Source organism: Rhopalosiphum padi, chromosome 1 (genome assembly GCF_020882245.1).
Source record: "Rhopalosiphum padi isolate XX-2018 chromosome 1, ASM2088224v1, whole genome shotgun sequence".
NCBI classification, from domain to species: domain Eukaryota; kingdom Metazoa; phylum Arthropoda; class Insecta; order Hemiptera; family Aphididae; genus Rhopalosiphum; species Rhopalosiphum padi.
The window spans coordinates 13,693,113-13,711,926 of record NC_083597.1 but is presented as its reverse complement, the minus strand read 5'-3'; the positions used below and the strand labels follow the sequence as shown (position 1 = coordinate 13,711,926).

General features: G+C 26.0%; 1 protein-coding gene across 2 annotated transcripts in view; it reads right to left on the bottom strand.

Annotated features, from left to right (window-relative positions):
* Positions 1–3,658: 3,658 nt before the first annotated feature.
* Positions 3,659–18,814, bottom strand: part of LOC132917606 (protein dimmed-like) — a 50,811-nt gene continuing 35,655 nt past the window's right edge. The window contains exons 2-4 of one of the 2 annotated variants that reach the window (XM_060978425.1): positions 14,815–14,948; positions 14,557–14,730; positions 3,659–6,184 (exon numbers count right to left, since the gene is read on the bottom strand). In XM_060978425.1, coding sequence (XP_060834408.1) covers positions 5,888–6,184; positions 14,557–14,730; positions 14,815–14,946 — 603 coding nt within the window. In that variant the 5' untranslated portion in view covers positions 14,947–14,948 and the 3' untranslated portion in view covers positions 3,659–5,887. The remainder of the gene's footprint in view (positions 6,185–14,556; positions 14,731–14,814; positions 14,949–18,814) is intronic. The other variant, XM_060978424.1, reaches the window with a different exon arrangement.

Below are 18,814 nucleotides of genomic sequence, written 5' to 3'. Positions count from 1 at the left end.
ACAAATGTTTGCATGTGAATATATGATTGTACACATTTGGATTTTATTAACCATAGGCTACAATTCCTCTAAAATTATTATGTTCTTAATCTTTTACGCTAACCAGTTTTCAACAAAAGTGATTTTTTATTTTCTTAAAATTCAAAAACGAATAGCCGTAAAAATTAAAATGTTTATTAAGTATTTATATTATCATTTTTTCTATAAATGGTATAATTTTCAAATAATTGTAATTAATTTTGAGCTCTTTAAAGACAATTATATTTGCGTGATTTATTAGTGTTTTTTAATAGCAAAATTAATAAATGGGTTAAAATCCTTGAAAATTGAATTAATACTTTCTTAATAAGTTGTTAATTTACTCATTAAAAATATAAAAAAAATGTATATTCACAATATTTTTATAAACGTATACAGTGGCGTAGCTAGGAATTTTAGTTTTTGGGGAGGGGGGGGCAAAATTTCAAAATTGTTCATAATAATCATGGATTATATAACGTAAAATACACAAGTATATAGCCATAATATAGGTAGTAATTAGTAATTAATCTCAGTAAATGAAAATAATAAAATAATACAATTACAATATAATAATACAATATAGAACAATACTATGAAACTTCTTATACAACTTTAATATACAGTTTTTTTAAATTACCAAATTTTGTTTAAAAGTTAATTTTCAGGGGAGGTTGGAGGGGCAAACACACCCCACTTTTTATGGTAACTATGCCACTGAACGTATATAATATACTGTGTCCGCTTAGAATAGTTTTCTGTTTAAAACGAATTATATCTTTAAAATTAGAATTAAATTCAAATTCAACACACCTATAAAAGTGACCTACTCGTCACCAAATGTATAGGCGTATAGCAGAGCATTACCACTTTATACTTTTTTATTATAATTATTTATTAGGGCACCTGTTTTAGAGCTGGATAAAAAAAAAAATTTTTTATTAAATTAATATTATTTTAAATAAAATACCTATACAAATATACCTACTTATATTGCTAAATATATATAAACTAGTTGTCAATGAAGCTGACGGTTTATTTTCTGAACTCAGATGAGATTTAATTACTAATTAATCAATATATATATAATATATATATATTATAAATAAATGTACCGTAGTTCAATTATGAGTTAGCTATCAAGCCGCATAAATAGTAAATACAATTAGATATTACTTGGCAGTTTGGCACATACCTATCGAATATCGATAATAATACATAATACATTTCCATCACGTGTTAAACAGAAATAGATACTCCTAATGAATTCGTCATCAAGTCATCTCATTTTAACATGCTAGCTTGGGCTACAATAATTACAATACGTGGTGAGCATTCCACTTATTGTATTCTAACTTCTAACCTAACCTATAATATGTTAAATGCGACAATTCATCGATTATATACGATATACGTACCTAGGGTGCTCAGGTGCTTAGCACCACCAGCTTATTTTGAGCTAAAAATATTGTTAAAAGTGTAATTTTGCGTTTATAAAAATAAGTTTAATAAGTTTGTATTATTGTATTGGTATGCATTAATACCATGGACGATGGACGTACTCTATATATATAATTTACATACTATATAATGTGTACAATATTGGGTATTTGGGTTTGCGATGTTAGTATGTTACCTATTTATAATTATAACGCATTTGGATTTTGGAAACGAGACCTTAACATCATAAGCTATCGGCTTGTCAATATTTAATTTATAGGTAATTTTATTTTACAATTTGGTTTTTACGAATTAAATGTTAAGTACCTAAATAAATCCCACAACAATTTGGTCAATAAAAAAGGTCATTTAATAGTGATGTACTGATGTCTTATGATGTTTTAGGAGCTTAATATAAAAGTTTAATAGCATTGATGTCGTTTCTAGTAATCCATGATAAATTGATGACATTTTATAACAATGTAAATAGTAAATACAACAGTAAACGAAAATCAATTTTTAAAAATAGAATGCACTATCGATGTACTAGCTATTTAAACAAAAATATTAAATATTGGTTCACAGCATCATCACAGCTACGTCATATTTTGTTGTGTCCTAGCTGTGCCTTTTATAGTTCGACTATTGCAATCATCATCATGGACCATGCCACCATGGTATCAGTCAGTAACGTAGATTTTAATGATTTTATACCTCAAAAACAACGTAAGTCCGGGTCATGGTTGGCGGTTATGTAATAATAGTACATATATATTATGTTGGTAATAAACTAATAAAGCAATATGCATAGAATGTTTTACTTGAATCTGAAATTTCACTATGTGCCTATACACCACCCCTATATATCGCAATGGAATTAAACAATTGTCAAATTTAAAATTAAGATTTTTATTTAGGTAGTGAATTTCGTAGTTTTTTATGTTTTAATTTTTAAGCCAAAGATGATAAGTATTTAAGGAAGCTTTCGGGGAAATGTAAGACAATAGGTGGGGCCGAAGGAAACAACTGTTTGAGATATTATGTTGTATTTGGCCTTTGTTAAACAAAAAGAAGATTATTTTTACTCGGCATTATCTCTCTGTCGGTGCTTGGCATTGAAGTCCACCCCAACAATAAAGTTGCTACCATATTTATTGGGTTATTGGAACATTTAAATTGAATAACTTTATCCTTCGAGACGCTGGGTTTATATAATCATATAATATTTATACATTATATATTTATATACTTAATTTATAATCATTGTTCAATATAATTTAATTTATTTCAATATATTTGAAATAGGTACTGGTTTGCGTTTTTAATTGTATACGAATACCTAAATATACACAGAAAACAATTATTGTTTAATTTTAAACAAGCCATTTGATATGAATGTTATATTTTAGGTATATCGTATATGCATGTATTAACATATATATGCCAATAACATAACACACAGCTTCAACATATTTGAAGTACTGGAATCACAACTGTATGTAAAAAGTAAATTGCTAATTTCTATACTCTGTTCAGAATGAGATCGTACCTCGGCGACGACCATTTTTTGTTAGCGACGGTCAGACGTTCCCCGACTTATAGTGAAACAATAGTTCGGTGAAAGCTCGTGGGGCTAGCGCTGCGGAACGAAGCCGCGCCCATACGCACAATTTGGCCGCCGAGGTACGATCTCATTCTGAACAGAGTACACTCAAAGTGAAATATTTTTTTTTTCAATTTGTAACAAGTATTTTATTAAATTTTCAAAATTAATTTTTTATCTTGATCTGACATTGAAAGGAATCAATTGATAATTTATTATATTTTTGTAATAAAAAAAGATATAGGTGAATCTATTTAAAAATAAAATATAAATCCTTATCTATGTCACTTTAATTCATCCAATATTCTTCTATAATTAAAAATAATTATAATACATTGATTTCTCATAGTTAAAAGGGGTTCGTCTTTTAAATCATTAAAACCTCTAAAATTTGTACTTTAACGGTGTATTAATGTATTATACAATATGATGGTTTAAACTTCACAGCTTATTTTGTATAAAATAGCCGTTTAATAAAATACTCACCATTTTTTATTGGATAGTTTTATTTAAGGTTTATTCTGTAGTATACCTGATTAAAATTAGGATATATAAAATTAATAAGATTTTTTTTGTGTTCAACAAAAATATAATATTTATTTGACTATATAGGTATAATATTGCAAACAATATGTTTATTTAAATCATATTTCATTTTGTTACATAATACCAACACTATAATAATAATATAATTCCACAATAAATTTGGATATATATGTATAGTTGACAAAACGTATATTTTTGTATAATAAGTACACTCACTACATAAGAGTTTAAAACCAGCGGTGTATAAACACTTAGTTATTAATAACATAGAACTTAAATAAATAAAAAGTATAAACTTATATCTAATGAAAAGACGTTCAGAAATTTTTTTAAATATGTGGGTATATGTATATAATCTACACAATTATGTAATAGATAATAATACTAGTGTGTTATTAATATTAGGTGATAGGTAGGCGTTTATTTTTAAGCATACTCGCCATGTATTTAATTTACTCGATTATATCGAGAAAAATGTATTAACGCATTTCAAATATTCATAAAAATAATTGAACTAAATAAATATTTAACAACTTTGACACTTCTAGAAAAAGAATTTAAAAGATGCTTTATTTGGTATTTTCTTAAGTAAAATAAACTAGTATAGTAGTATGTAAGATAGTATACAATATTTCGATTAACATTTATAATAATTATTTATTTATTTAATAATAATAATAGATTTATTGATTTGTTTATAAGGCTTATCGTATTTTATAATATGTTCTTAAAAAAAATATTGTTTTTATTGACTTTTTGTTAAAGTTATAACGCTGAAAATATGTTAACTATATTTTATATGATCATAAGATAAAGACAAGACAGTTAATATAATAAATAATAATATGTATGGCTGTTAAACATAATTAGTTTTGAATCAAAACTATATTTTAGGAAATAAAAGTTTTCATTAGTCGTAGGATTAGTTTATACGAATGAGTTTCTTTAGGTTTTATTATAAACCTCCGACACAACCGGTGCATATTACACTTAGATTTCGTCGACTTGAAATAGTAACCCAATATTATTGATATTGAAGTATCATAAGTTGCATAAAAATAGCATTGTACCGCGTGCAGATGACTAGATAATATATTAGAGCTATACTAATATTATAAAGATTATTTGAATAGTTAAAGATTTATTTTACATTTAATAATAAATTTGTTTAAAAAAAAAAAATAAATAACAACTTTGATGGCATTTTTTTTAAGAGGCCAAGTGTTCTAAAATGTCCTTTTGCGCCTATATGGTTTAAGCATAATTTAAATTAAGAAAAATAAACATGTGATATAGTATTTTTCTTTAAAAAAATCAATATATTAATAACAATAATATTTTATTTATGTTTGAGAAATTTTTATTTTTAATTAATTTAAGTTGTGATGTGTCATTTTAAGGCGATGGAATACATATTTTAGAGAGAGAGAGAGAGAGAGAGAGAGAGAGAAAGAGAGTGAGAGAGAGAAAACATATAAGAGCTAATGATGATTTAACTTTTATTTGAGCAGCTTGGAATTTATTATTATTTTCTAAAGGTTAAAACTTGATATAAAAATTATGATAAACACGCGTGTATAATCACATTTTTGTCAGTCATCATATTATGTTTTACAATTTGATGAATACATTAAACACGGGTGAGATGAACCGAATTATATAATTCGTCTCGTACCACATGTCCACAAACGATAAAATATTATTGTTATGTTATTTCATGTAATGATCATAACTGTATTACATACAGTCATTATACAGCCATAAAATTACATAGACCGTTAGAAATGTACCTAAGTAATAAAAACATATACTTATATTTGAATCCAAAAATAATGCCATTTTATACGTTTAAAATTATAATAATTTTTTTCTATACCTACAATATAGTATAATAATTAATAATTATAATATGAATAGTTATAAATAGTTCAGTATAATGTGTATTGGTGTTTCGGTTTTTTTTCTACTAGGCAGAAACTGATTGAAAACTTTTTGTGTAAAGAGCTATAGTCTGCAATTGGGACATAATATATAATTATAGAATATGATATACCTAATAGGTAGATACGATATTATATTATAACTTATTAACTAATGGAAACGTATGTATATCTGTATGAGCTATGACGGAAATGGATAAACTGACTTGAATTCAATCAAAATACGTTTGAAAGTATTTTAACCGTTTAGATAAGCAAATAATAATATGTAAATACGAATATGGTTACGGTGGATTGGTGGTGGTCATGGTGACGGCAACTGCTGCTGCTTCGCCGTCGATTAAGAAAGATCCATCGATTCGTCCGAGTTTTGCAGCACCAATTGCAGCCGTCTGTCGATTTCGGCAGCTGCCGCTGTTGCCGCCGCTACCGACGATGACGGCCCTGTGTTTGTGGCAGCTGAGGAGACAGCCGCACTATCGGATCCTTCATGTGAGTCCTTGGACGGGTCCAGTTCGCCTCTCATTTCGCATATGATCTTGGTCAGGGCGATGATGTAATTTTTGGCCAATGTGAGCGTTTCGATTTTTGACAACCGCCGATCTTTTTTGACATGTGGTATCACTTCCCTAAGCGACTGTAACCGACATTATAATGGTTAAATATAATAATATTTAAGTGTGGTATATAGTACAACTAAGTGGTATGACTGGCACGTACACGAACAATGAGCGCGTTACTCTCCCATTTGGAATTCTGGGATTGAAGAAGAGAATTCCCACAAATTATTAAAATAAGTTTAAGTATATAACTATAATAATATATAGGTAACACAGATTGAATTAAAATTAATTAGTTACAGAAAGATTGATCTAAGCTTCAAATTGGCATGGAATATTATGATATTTGTACGTGTACCTATTATCTCAGTGGCGTAGCTATGGAGGATTTAAGGATCTGCGCCCCCTCGTAATATCAAGAAAATTTAAAAATTATTTTAATAGTCTATGAATGTCGCTATAAAAGTTCTTAAATTGTATTTTACTGATTTTAAATCGTTATATTTTCTTTGTTAGCTCTTTTCTAATTTGTTCATGGAAAAAAATTTATCTGAGTATATTTATAAATTAAGATAAACTAAGAATATAAATTTATTATACGTATTTGAAAGTGTATCTGAAGCGCAAAGCTCCAAGAAACTTCAAGAAATTAGAGAAAATTCAAATGTCGAGTTTCATGAAATTTACGAGGGAGTAAAAAGTATTGCAGTTTTGTTATGTTAATGAAATAATATCGCGTATTTGTTGCAAACAAAAAAATTGAAATAATGTGCCCTTTAAAGATATTGAATAATTTTACAGATGTGCAATATTTATTCCATACTTATTTGATTTGCTTTGCTCACTAAAAGAACGTTTTATATCACATAATAAAGTCATAAAGATACTGTAAAATCATTACAGTATGTATTACCGTCTGGCGTCTTTGGCTGCTGAGATAGTCCATATTCTTGTTAAAATTTGCTGTTCAATTTTACGAAGAAGATTTACCAGGTTATAAAGATATTGGTGAAGCAGAATTTAAATCATGACAGTTCAGATAGAAAAACAGTTGGGTCAACATTCAGACTATTAAATGCAATCGAAACATTAACAAACTGTGACAGCAATATGTTTCCAGACATGATGTATCAACTTCTAAAGTTAGTATTAGTTCTACCTGTACCAACTGCTACTGCAGAAAGGAGTTTTATTCTTTGAGAAGACTAAAAATCTACCTCAGGAATTCAAATTTAGAGTCAAGACTTGTCGGACTCGCATTATTATCAATCATATAGAGATATTGACATTTCAGATGATCGAATATTGAATACATTTGATAATAGCGGAAAAAGGCTCGAAGGTTAAAACTGTCACTTTAATTTTTGTCATTTAATAATAAAATTATTTAAAAATGTTAAATAGTAATTAAATATTGTTTATTTATTTTTATCCATCATGTATCCGTGTTTATTAAATAGGGGTTTATTTTATTATATGAAATGTTGGTATATTATATTATGTCACATTAAAACGAAAATTCATTACTGTTTTTATTATTTTTTTAAATAAGTTATACGTGTAAAATAATTAATTTTATATTACTATAAAATACAATATTCAAAGTATTCAAAGTATACAAGTGTAGGTTTAAATCAATATATGTTAAGTGTTATAGGAATCAAAATCTAAAATAAAACTTTGGCATCTGCATATTAAACTTATGGTGGAATCTAAGTAAACCACCGCTGTATAAAAGTTCATCGGCCCTCCTCTATCCGAAGAAAAATCCTGGCTACGTCACTCTGTTATCTATAATTATGATTACAAATATTATTACGAATCTTTAAATTTTATGCTGATAAATGTCTATTGAAATTTTACATTACCTATACATTATTATTTTGAAAGTTATTTTCTTCCGGGTTAATTTGGTCAGGCTCTATATAAAACTTTTTGAACCTCATCATATAATATAGCTTTTTAGGGGATGTTACTTGATTTATAATTTTGTCATGGAAGTAAAAGTATATATATCGGATGCCTATATTAAGTGACGCATATTAATTATTAATATAATATAGTAATATTTTTTTCTATAGATTACACTGCTGTTTACCATATTTAGATTAAATTAATCAAATCAAAATAAATTCAAAGCTTACTATATTATAGTATTTCCTATGTATAACCACAATAATGTAGATTATAGAACGTAGTGTAGGTATCTATTGTTAAATTTATATTTTATTAATAAATATTAAATATTATTTGATATGTATTATAAATGAGCCATTCGAAAAATATGTTAGTTATACTATAATAGTATAATATATTAATATGCTAACTATACTTTGATAGACTGGCGCCTAAGCGCCTAAAACACACCGCAATTATAGTTGTTTACGCTTAGTTGTGGTTATAGACTTACTGTATAATACTATACACCTAATTACTTTCTATTACTAGTGCTATTCATCGATAAAACTTAAACAAAAAAGTATTTTGACAGTATTTATTTTATAATTTAAATCGGTGGAGCTGTAGTTAAACGATTTATCTGTTGTTGTTTTAAATTATTAACTCTTTAATGGTATAAATTTGTGGACACAATATTTTATATACTTTAATATGACTATGATAGTCATGTGATAGTGAAGATTAGAATAATTATCAATTTTTTTTTTCTTCGGGTGACGAGAATTGTTTGGTATAGTTTGATATGAATGCAATATTTCAGATGCGAAAAGTAAAAATGTTGTAAAAATATGCATGTAATGATTCACCAAGTACGTACGTTCACCTTCATTTTTCATTTAATAATAAATTTTTTTCAAATTCTGATTTTTAAATTTATAATATAACTAATAAAGATCTTGATATTTCTAATATGGAGTGTCCTGTAGAGATATAAACGTCTAATTTTTAAATAAAAACCCCGATTTTTTATCCATGAATCTACCTTTTTTAGTCTCTTATATATGACCAGTGATAAACATATTCAATAATAATTTCTCAATTTGTCGGAGGTATTAACTTGTGTGAGTTTTTCAATTTGTTTTATTTAGATCCTGTGGTCCTGTCTTACCTATGTCATTGTAGCACTGACCCTGTTTTGTTACGGTCCGGCGCCGAAACCAGAAACCGTATCCCATCACTTCCGTTTACAGCTACACCACCCAAAAGTGTAATTTCTATTTTAATCCAATGTCGTTCAAACTATATGCACCATCCCTAATACACGAATACACGATTTTGATCAAAATACCAACGCAAACGTTCGGGGATTATTGTATTGGTTCACGAACACAATATACTGACACAGCGCTGCCGCAGATGCTAGTTAAAAAAGTTTGTATTTTTTGTTTATCGATTGAACGCGTAAACCAAAATTTTAATTCTCAACAGATTTGTATTCATATTTTATAACCAACACAGTTTTGTAACAGATAGGTATTATAACAACATTTCGCGATTTCGTTTTAGAAATTTATACAAATTTACACCGATATGTAGATATTGAAATATTTATCATATACAATTTAAATTAAACAATGTTACGGTTACTCAATTATATGTCACACAAATGCCCACAGTGAAATTCCGAGCAAATTGTTTTTACTCCATCAAAAGTTCAAAACGCCAACGTTTACGTACATGCAATTGGTTATACGATGTATCTATTCGTTGTTCAGTGACTCGACTAAATGTTATTATTATTTCGTTTACGATAAATGATTTCTTTTTGTTAGGTTTATCTACGTTTTTTCAAATTAAACACCATCCTTTCACTAAATAACAATCAGTTTTAGTCGCCGTTGGGGAGCAATGAACATAAACGACAAGAGTCATTATAAATGTCAAATGTTAATATTATTGTATTCCATTTTAAGTTTTGTATAAATGTATTATATAGGATTATAGAGTATTTTTATACTCAGTTTTAATTTTACTTGTTTACAACGCGATACAAAACGAATGACTTATTAAATTTGAAGAACATAATATAATTCGATTATAATAATTTATGTTTAATTAAAACATTCTATTGTTATTATTATTATAGCAAGTACTAAGTAGCATGTAAATTGGATGGTCTAAATATTTTTTATAGGTTAGGTCACATTTGAGCTTATCAAGGTATTAAGGATATCATATAGTCTGTAATAATAAAACGAGAACATAACATACGTAGTACGTTTATAATAATATGTTATATACTTATATTATAGGTGTTAATATAAAGTTTAATATATTATTATCTTTTAATGATTTTCCTCTCATATTATCAAATTCAAACGAATTATACCATTATATGCATTATGATGTTAGGTACTATATTACTATTAATATTATTATAATATGAAACATATTGCATATTTTAAATATCTTTTACTTTTTCTTCGCCTTTCGCTTCCAACCACACGGAAAATGTTTTTCTATACCCCCAATCCCCATCATAGAGGTTAATATATTTTATATAATACTATATATTTTTTCATATTTGTGGTCAAAAGTATTTTTATGTCATCGAGAGCTGTAGTTTAGGTGAGTTCTTGTAGGTTTTAGGCCTAATAATTCCTATGATGTTAGATAAATTATATAACCAAATAATACTCTTAATACTTAATATATATACATATATTATATAGGTTTATTATATCCAACAATAAATACATTTTCAAAAGAAATATATTTTTATTTTAAATGATGAAAAACAAATAGGTATAACATAATAATTTAATAACTATAGTTGTATTTATTGAATTAATATTACTTATTTATTATGTTTTTTTCACAGTAACCACAAAATGCTAAAACTACTATAATAAATCTGTAATCTCATAAAATTTTTTATTTAAACTATTATTTGTTTTATAAAAATCTTATATCCATACATACATTAATATTTGATTATGATCGATATTTTAATATGATTTATGGTTAGCAACAAATGTTATTTCTGAATGCTTCATTGTTAATTAGCTAATAATGATTACTGAATTATATCATAATATCATTTCAAACCGAATTTACAATAAAACAGAAATACAAAAGAAATAACATTTTGATAAAATACACCTGTTCTACTTTTCACACTTTTATTGTTCTATTACTACGTTTTTTATGCTAATAATATAATGCATATTTTTCAAAAAATGATAATAAACTTTTTAATTATTTATGTCTTAATATTATAACTTAAAGTATATGCCATATAATATATTATATTATATTATATTATATATATAAATTAATATAATTAATTTTAAATGCTAATATTTATATAAGCTGTATTAAAGAAACTATTAAGCAATAACATTAATCTTTTTATAATTAATAGGTTATGAAACTTAAAATTAAATTAAGTAATAAGTTTTAACTTAATTTATGTACATGTCTATACAGTATACATATTTATACTGAATATTCATCTACAAATTAATTAATATTTTGAACAAGAACATAGTCTTTGATATATTTATATGGTATCTATTATATTTGTCGTTAAAATTTAGTAATTGGTTTTATACATAATGCACTTTATTACTTCATAACTTCAATAATGGTTTATACATTATATAATGGTTAACAAACTGAAAAATGACTACGTTTTATTTATATTGTGCAACTTGTAATTTGCATAAAGGTTAAAAGGTACCTATAAATATTCTTGTTTAAAAAAATCGTTATGCATCCTCACATGGAAGCTAAAAGCAAATATACTCTAATCTCCACCTCTCTTAGGCGTTCGCGTTATTCACTGGTCCATCGACAACTCCGATACAACGTTTTAGTGTAATTAAAAGGTAGTCTATACGGAATCCTTATTTTTTTTTCACTCTCTTGATGTATATATTAGTTTATTGTAGTATGTAACAACTATACATACACACACACACACACACACATATATATATATAACAATTGAATTTTCCGGTGTTACCATAGTAACTGGTGAAGTGTATAACCGTTTATCTCGTCCTTTGCGTGGCACATAAACAAATCATCGTTATTCCTGTAACCCTACGCGCCCAACATCGTTGCACTTCACGATTAAACAAACAGTTCTTCGTTTTTATACTAAAAACCTTCCGAAACAATCGCTTCGCTTGAACTGCTACCTTGCCTATACACCATACCAAAGTGGTATTATAATAACTATATATCAACAACATTTAAGTCGCCCGCCAGCCAATTTCGCTGTATTCTACACGCGGATCTTTTCATTTTGTTCAAGCTAATATTTATTGCTAATCGCCATCATAATATCATATACTGATATACCTACATTATACATATTAATATATTATTATTGCAATATCCGAATGAACAACAACGGCAGGCCATCAGTAGACGCGATGAGAGTAATCCACAGCACGTGTATTAAACATTTTCCATAGGTACTCTATGTTTTCAGACCGTTCCTAAAATACGTATTATTATTAAATTATTATTTATTTTACACGTGTAGACGCCTCGCTATAATATAATGGAGATACAAAGTATTTTATGAATATATTATCATCTCCAGTTATGTACCTTGTGAATACCAAATATGTGGTACGCGCTGGGTAGGTATTGTTAGGGTTATACGCACGTAGGTAGATTGTAGAAAGTATCCTTATTTTAATCCTGTATTCCTGTCCAGCATGTTTAGCTTTCTACTTACACGTGCATATATTAATACTGTTGTTATATATATATTATAATGAAATAATTGGGTACATACACATAAGTTAATTGTTGGAAATTTAATAAGAACAACAATTAAGTACGTATGATTTTTTTCCTCTCGTGATAATTTATAAAACAAAACTGATTTTAGTGGGGTGATGCTAGTCATCAGGCTATATGCAATATTGCGAATACCAATAGTATGCATCCTTACCCAACCATCGTACACGAATATTACAGCCGAATGAATACAAAATATATGGTGTCATGTTAAAACTTGTCCAGTTAATTAAAGCTGTAAAATTAAATGGAAAAAACTAATTTATAGCGAATGGTTCCAGTTTTCAATATATCCTTAAATTATAATGTGTGTGTGTGTGTTTACCAAACAATTTTATTTTTTAGGTTTAATTAAATTATTAGTTACCTATAAATAAATAAGTTTGGAGAAAAAATATTAAAAACAGATTGGTCATATTAAATAATAAATTAATAAATAATAACTAGTTGAAATACATAAATTGTACTGAAAATAAGATATAATATTACATTATGTACATAAAAATATATAACATACGCATAATATACTATACACATTTTTATAATTTTCAGTCAAAAATAAATAATTGTCTACATAACGTATAAGTCTCTATGAAATAAACTGACATAGTAAAATGTTTGAAGCCTTGAAAACCAGAAATGCATTTTACGGAGTTAATAAAAATGTATATGTACTAAGGTTTATTTTATTTTATTGTTCTATATATGTTATTATATTTAATATACTGATGCCTTTGTCCTTTAGTCACACACTTTTTAATACATAATTAATTCTTGTATATAAATAAAGCATTGTAATTTATAATATCATAATATTCATATCTGGTCGGCTTTTAAAATAATATATAAATTAATTTATATATTATTAATTAAACTTTGTTAATTGAGATATTGACGGTGTAATTTCAGTTATGGAAAAGTTAGATTTAGGCAGTTTAGCTATTATTCTATAATGCTTTGTGAGGGATAATACTATTGTGTTATAAAGGAAAGGTTTGAATAATTGCGTTTATTTTTATAAATACTTATTTATTTTTTATGCAAATTTGGTTGTATTTGAAAAATATATGGGTTGAAATTAATTGACAAACTAAATAATAGATCAAATTCTATTGGAATTATTCATTTAGTTTGTCGTTAGTATTTCTCTGATAAAATTATTCATTAACTCTAAAATTGTAATTTTCTTTTAAAATGATCATTAAAATCTTTAATACAAGTAATTCATATTAGAAAAATATAGTAATAGAATAATTTCGAGACGTCGCATAAGCCCATAAGCGTCTTCAATATTAGTATGTATACAGATTTCATTTATTCCATATTGTTATGTAAGTATTTCAGAATATTATTAATATAATTTGTTTGTACCATTATAAAATACGAGTTAAAATAATTAAATTGTTTTATACCCTAAAACTTGGTTTAATAATTCTCAAGTTTGGTTTGGGAGACAAAATTTGGGTACTTCATGTATTTACCGGAAACAATGATTATTATTAGTAACATAGGCATAGTGATCGAGTATAATCTATTATTTATTGTTAGTTGTTATTTGTACCTAATATGTTTTGGTTAAATATTTTTTAAATTTATAAAATAACACTGTAGTTAAAGAAAATAATAATTAAGTAATTATTTCTTGATAATAGTTTGAGCTGTTTTAAAATAAAATATAACTAAGATATAGTTAACATATTAATTATATTTATTTATTAAAATGTCAACATACCTGAAAGGCATCGTTGATGCTATGCATTCGCAGTCTTTCCCTCTCATTGCTTTCTAGTCTTCGGACGTTCTTGTCTTTGCCACTGGACTTGCGCTTCCTCCGGTTGCCGGTCCTAATTGTTCCGCTGCCGTTCCGACCTTGTCCATCCGACCCGGTACACGTATCATCGCTGATCTGCCATAGATCAATTCCACTAAATATTCTTTATAACGTAAACACAGAAATACATTCGATGTGTGAGGAAAAAAATTAACTCACCGACGACGAGTCGGTAAGTTCGAGTTCCCGTTGACAGGATGTTCTTGAGGATTTTCGACACGTGACTCCTGCCGTCATTATGCTGTTTCCAAAGTTCGATTCCTCGACGTTGTTCCGTGAATCTGAACGCATTTCTGTCACGATAATATTTTATTTACACATTTTGAACTATTTTTCAAGCACGTTAATAAACATTTAAAATGCATTATTACGTAGGTAGTAGGTACTGTGTTATTATCAGATTAGCTAGTGTCAAAAGAGCCACAAACCACTTTAAAGCAACAGTGGTGTATATAGTTGGTTTAGAAGGTATCTTCTGGTGTAGGTCACATTTGATGCAAGTGCCTACCTAATTTGAACTAAATTATATATCGCATATGAAAAATGCTTCTAAACAAAGATCGTTAGCTGACACAACCTATATTTCTAAGGATATATTATGATATATAATATAATATAATTTAATAATGTATATTATTATTAATAATAATCTATAATTTATTTATATTATATATTATAAACAATTTTATTTTTAAGAATATTAAAAGAACGCTAGTCTCGCATTTATTATCTCTGTCATACAAGTGCGTAACATGACAAATCTACACTTAGCAGTTTACATTTAAATTTGTTAGCTTTAATATTAGACTGAATTTACTTATTTTAGAACTTAATGGTAAAAACTTTATCTGTGTTCGTATGTTGACTTTTTACGGTATATCTATTTTTTAGCAAGTTATGAGGATTATTAAACTGTACTTACTATTTTATTTACATAAAAGTTGATGAAAAATTAAATTATGGTAAAAATCTAACATACGAACACATATAAAGCTCTTACCATAAAGTTTCATAATAGATCAATTCTATATAATTTCAATTAAACCTTGTAATATTTGGTATTTTTTAATAATAATTTAATTACCCAACTACTCAGTTATTTATGGTAATTTGGTATTAATTATTAGCATTTAAAATTTTCTATTTAATTTTTTCAATGTATTTGTATTATTATGTTGTAGAAATTTAATGATTTTTTTTCATACATTAATATTAGTTTGAATTTTTTTTAAAAAAACCAATTTTATTAGTATTTATCAATTTATTATATTTTCCATAAATATTATGAACATTCTTTCTCATTAAACTTGATAAAAAATATATAATATTTGTTTTGAATTTATTATTTTTGTTTATTAAAAATTTAAATTAAAAAACAAACCTATTATTAAAATAATCCCGTTCATAATACTTTTATATAAAAAGTAAATTTGTACTTGACGTGCTGAGATAACCATATAAAAATTTATTATACACTTTTTAGATTAAACTTATTGATATTTACAGCGTCAAGGGTTCATTAATTATAATATTTGAAAAAATCTAGGCAAAACAATTAATATTTTGATAAAAAAAATACATATAATAATAAAAAATATTATATTAAATAAATGATTTAATTTTAAAAAGTTACATAATATTAATTATGATTAACTAGTATGTCATCGTCACCATATCAAACGCGACTATAGAGTATAATAACATAATATTATTATTATTATATTGTGCAGTATTATACGCCATGTAAACCTATACAATACCTTACGTATGAACACTAATGGTTTTAATTGACGTCGTTATTTCGTTTTTACGTTTTAAAACAGTTATAAAGTATAATGAAAAACATCATGTACTCGCTAGATAGTATGCTTTTCTTACGAGTTTATTTTTACATTATAATCAGTTTATACAATGCTACGTAATTAGTTTAATTCTCTCACTCGCTATAGCCATTTGGTCATTTGTGTTTGTTTTTATGAAAAAATCCCTTTGACATTTAATGTAAAATGATATTATACAATTAACGAATGATGTAAAACTTTTTCATCTTTTATGGTATTATATTCAGTTGTTTTTATTTTTAGTGACTTTAAAAGAAATACCTACCTATGTGCAATGTGCCAATGTTTTGGTAGCTGCATATATCAACGTAAAATAATAAAATAATTATATTTTACATTATTTAAGTACGTTCAAACGAGTTTAATATTATACTTTATTATTAATTTTTCGTGTAATAAGTATATATAAGTTCACAATGTTCAAAACCGTCAATTACATATTACATTATATTACTATGTAGCTGTAATAAAAAAGAACACAGCTGTTGTGTGGAGTTAAAATGAAATTGGGTAGTATTCATAAATAATAAGTAGCCAGAAGACGTGAATAATTATTTGTTGTTATAAAAGACATTTCACGAGATTGTAAAATGTTGTGGCAAGAATGATCAGATGTCGCATACGGATTCGATAATTTTATTTCAAATTCAGTGCTGTACGAGGAAACAAAAAGATTTATTATTTTTATAATAAAAATATAATTATTATAATTTATTATTTTTTTTTTATTATTTACAAAGTCGTTTTTGATTTAAGGTTTTTATATAATTATTGAAAATGTATTTAATAAGTTTTTTCAAAATCTTTTAAAATGATAAATGAACAATATTTTCGTATAATACGAGTATTAATTATGCTGCTGAGTTCTGACCAAAAACATTCTTCAAACGATCAAACGTGATTAGAATTTTTTAGATCTATAAATAATTTATAAAAGTTGATGTGTGTATAGTAGAGATTTATAAACTTAAAAACTATTAAACCAATTTTGACAAATATTTAATATATCATAGATTATTTTTAGAGATATCAGAAAAGTTTATATAGTATATATTATAATCTTAACTATAGTGCGGTAGGTGGCGCTAAACAAACTTTTTTATTTTTACTGACTACAAACCATATTAACTATAAACTTCTATAATTTATTAATGCTTTGTAAAATATAGTATTGCAACTTCCTACTGTAATAAGTTTATGTTAAAAAATCGAAACTTCGTTTAAAATTCTCAAATCAACAATTTGACATATTAAAAACAAAGCAAAAAAAACACGTTCATCATTTTCTGTTAACATTGTGAAACTCGCTTTATTCTTCATAAAAATAATATAAAATTGAAATTTTCTTATCTGGAACTGTTTATTATTTATTATGTTTAATAAAATTCGATTGTCTACCTTTCTCATTCCGTGCAAAACTGTACAAGATTGAAACCGGTTAATGCGGCTATATAGGTATGTTATAAATTTATAATAATTAATAATTGTAAGCTACATTTGATAGTTATTTCTTGATACTATAGCTTACTTTTTTTATTTACAAGATAATAATAATACATTTGACTGCTACATTATGTCTCGATACATAGACACAGAATATTTCATTAATTAAACAGAAATTTCGCTAACTATATTTAGTTTGTTTATTGAATTAGTTCGGAGACTTAATTAATTACGGTATTGACTTACAAGTTAATAATTATTATATGAAATAATATCGTATTAACTAAAATATAATATATATGGTTTAATTTTGCGTTTTTCGTAATAATTAGTTTAACCAATTGTATTACTAATAGAAAAATAAATACATAATTGCAATCGTTTTTCGTACAAAATAATTTACCATTGAATTAAAATTTAACACCTCAGTGACCTAATGTTAAGATAAACTCTTGTACACTTTATACTTAAAATAAAGCTAAGCAACTTCTCCAGACCTCAGTATTTCTTATTGTCTAAAAATATATTTAAACAGTTTGAATTCCAGTAGTATTGGTCATAACATCAATTTAGATTTTATTATAATTTAAAACACAAAAACCTTATAAATAAATAATTTAATGTTAATTTCTAGTAATGACCAAATATAATAATTTATAGATTTAATCGCAATCATACTACATTCTACTTGTGGCCCAATGCTAAATTATACTTTACAATTTCTATAACTACTCAAATTTCATTTAAATACAATATACATTGAAACCTCGGTAACTTCAATCTATCCGGAGTAAAAAAAATTGAGTTATTAAAATTTCAAATTATAAAAAATATTTTATTTACAACACTTTATTTTATAGTTTTATGTATTTACT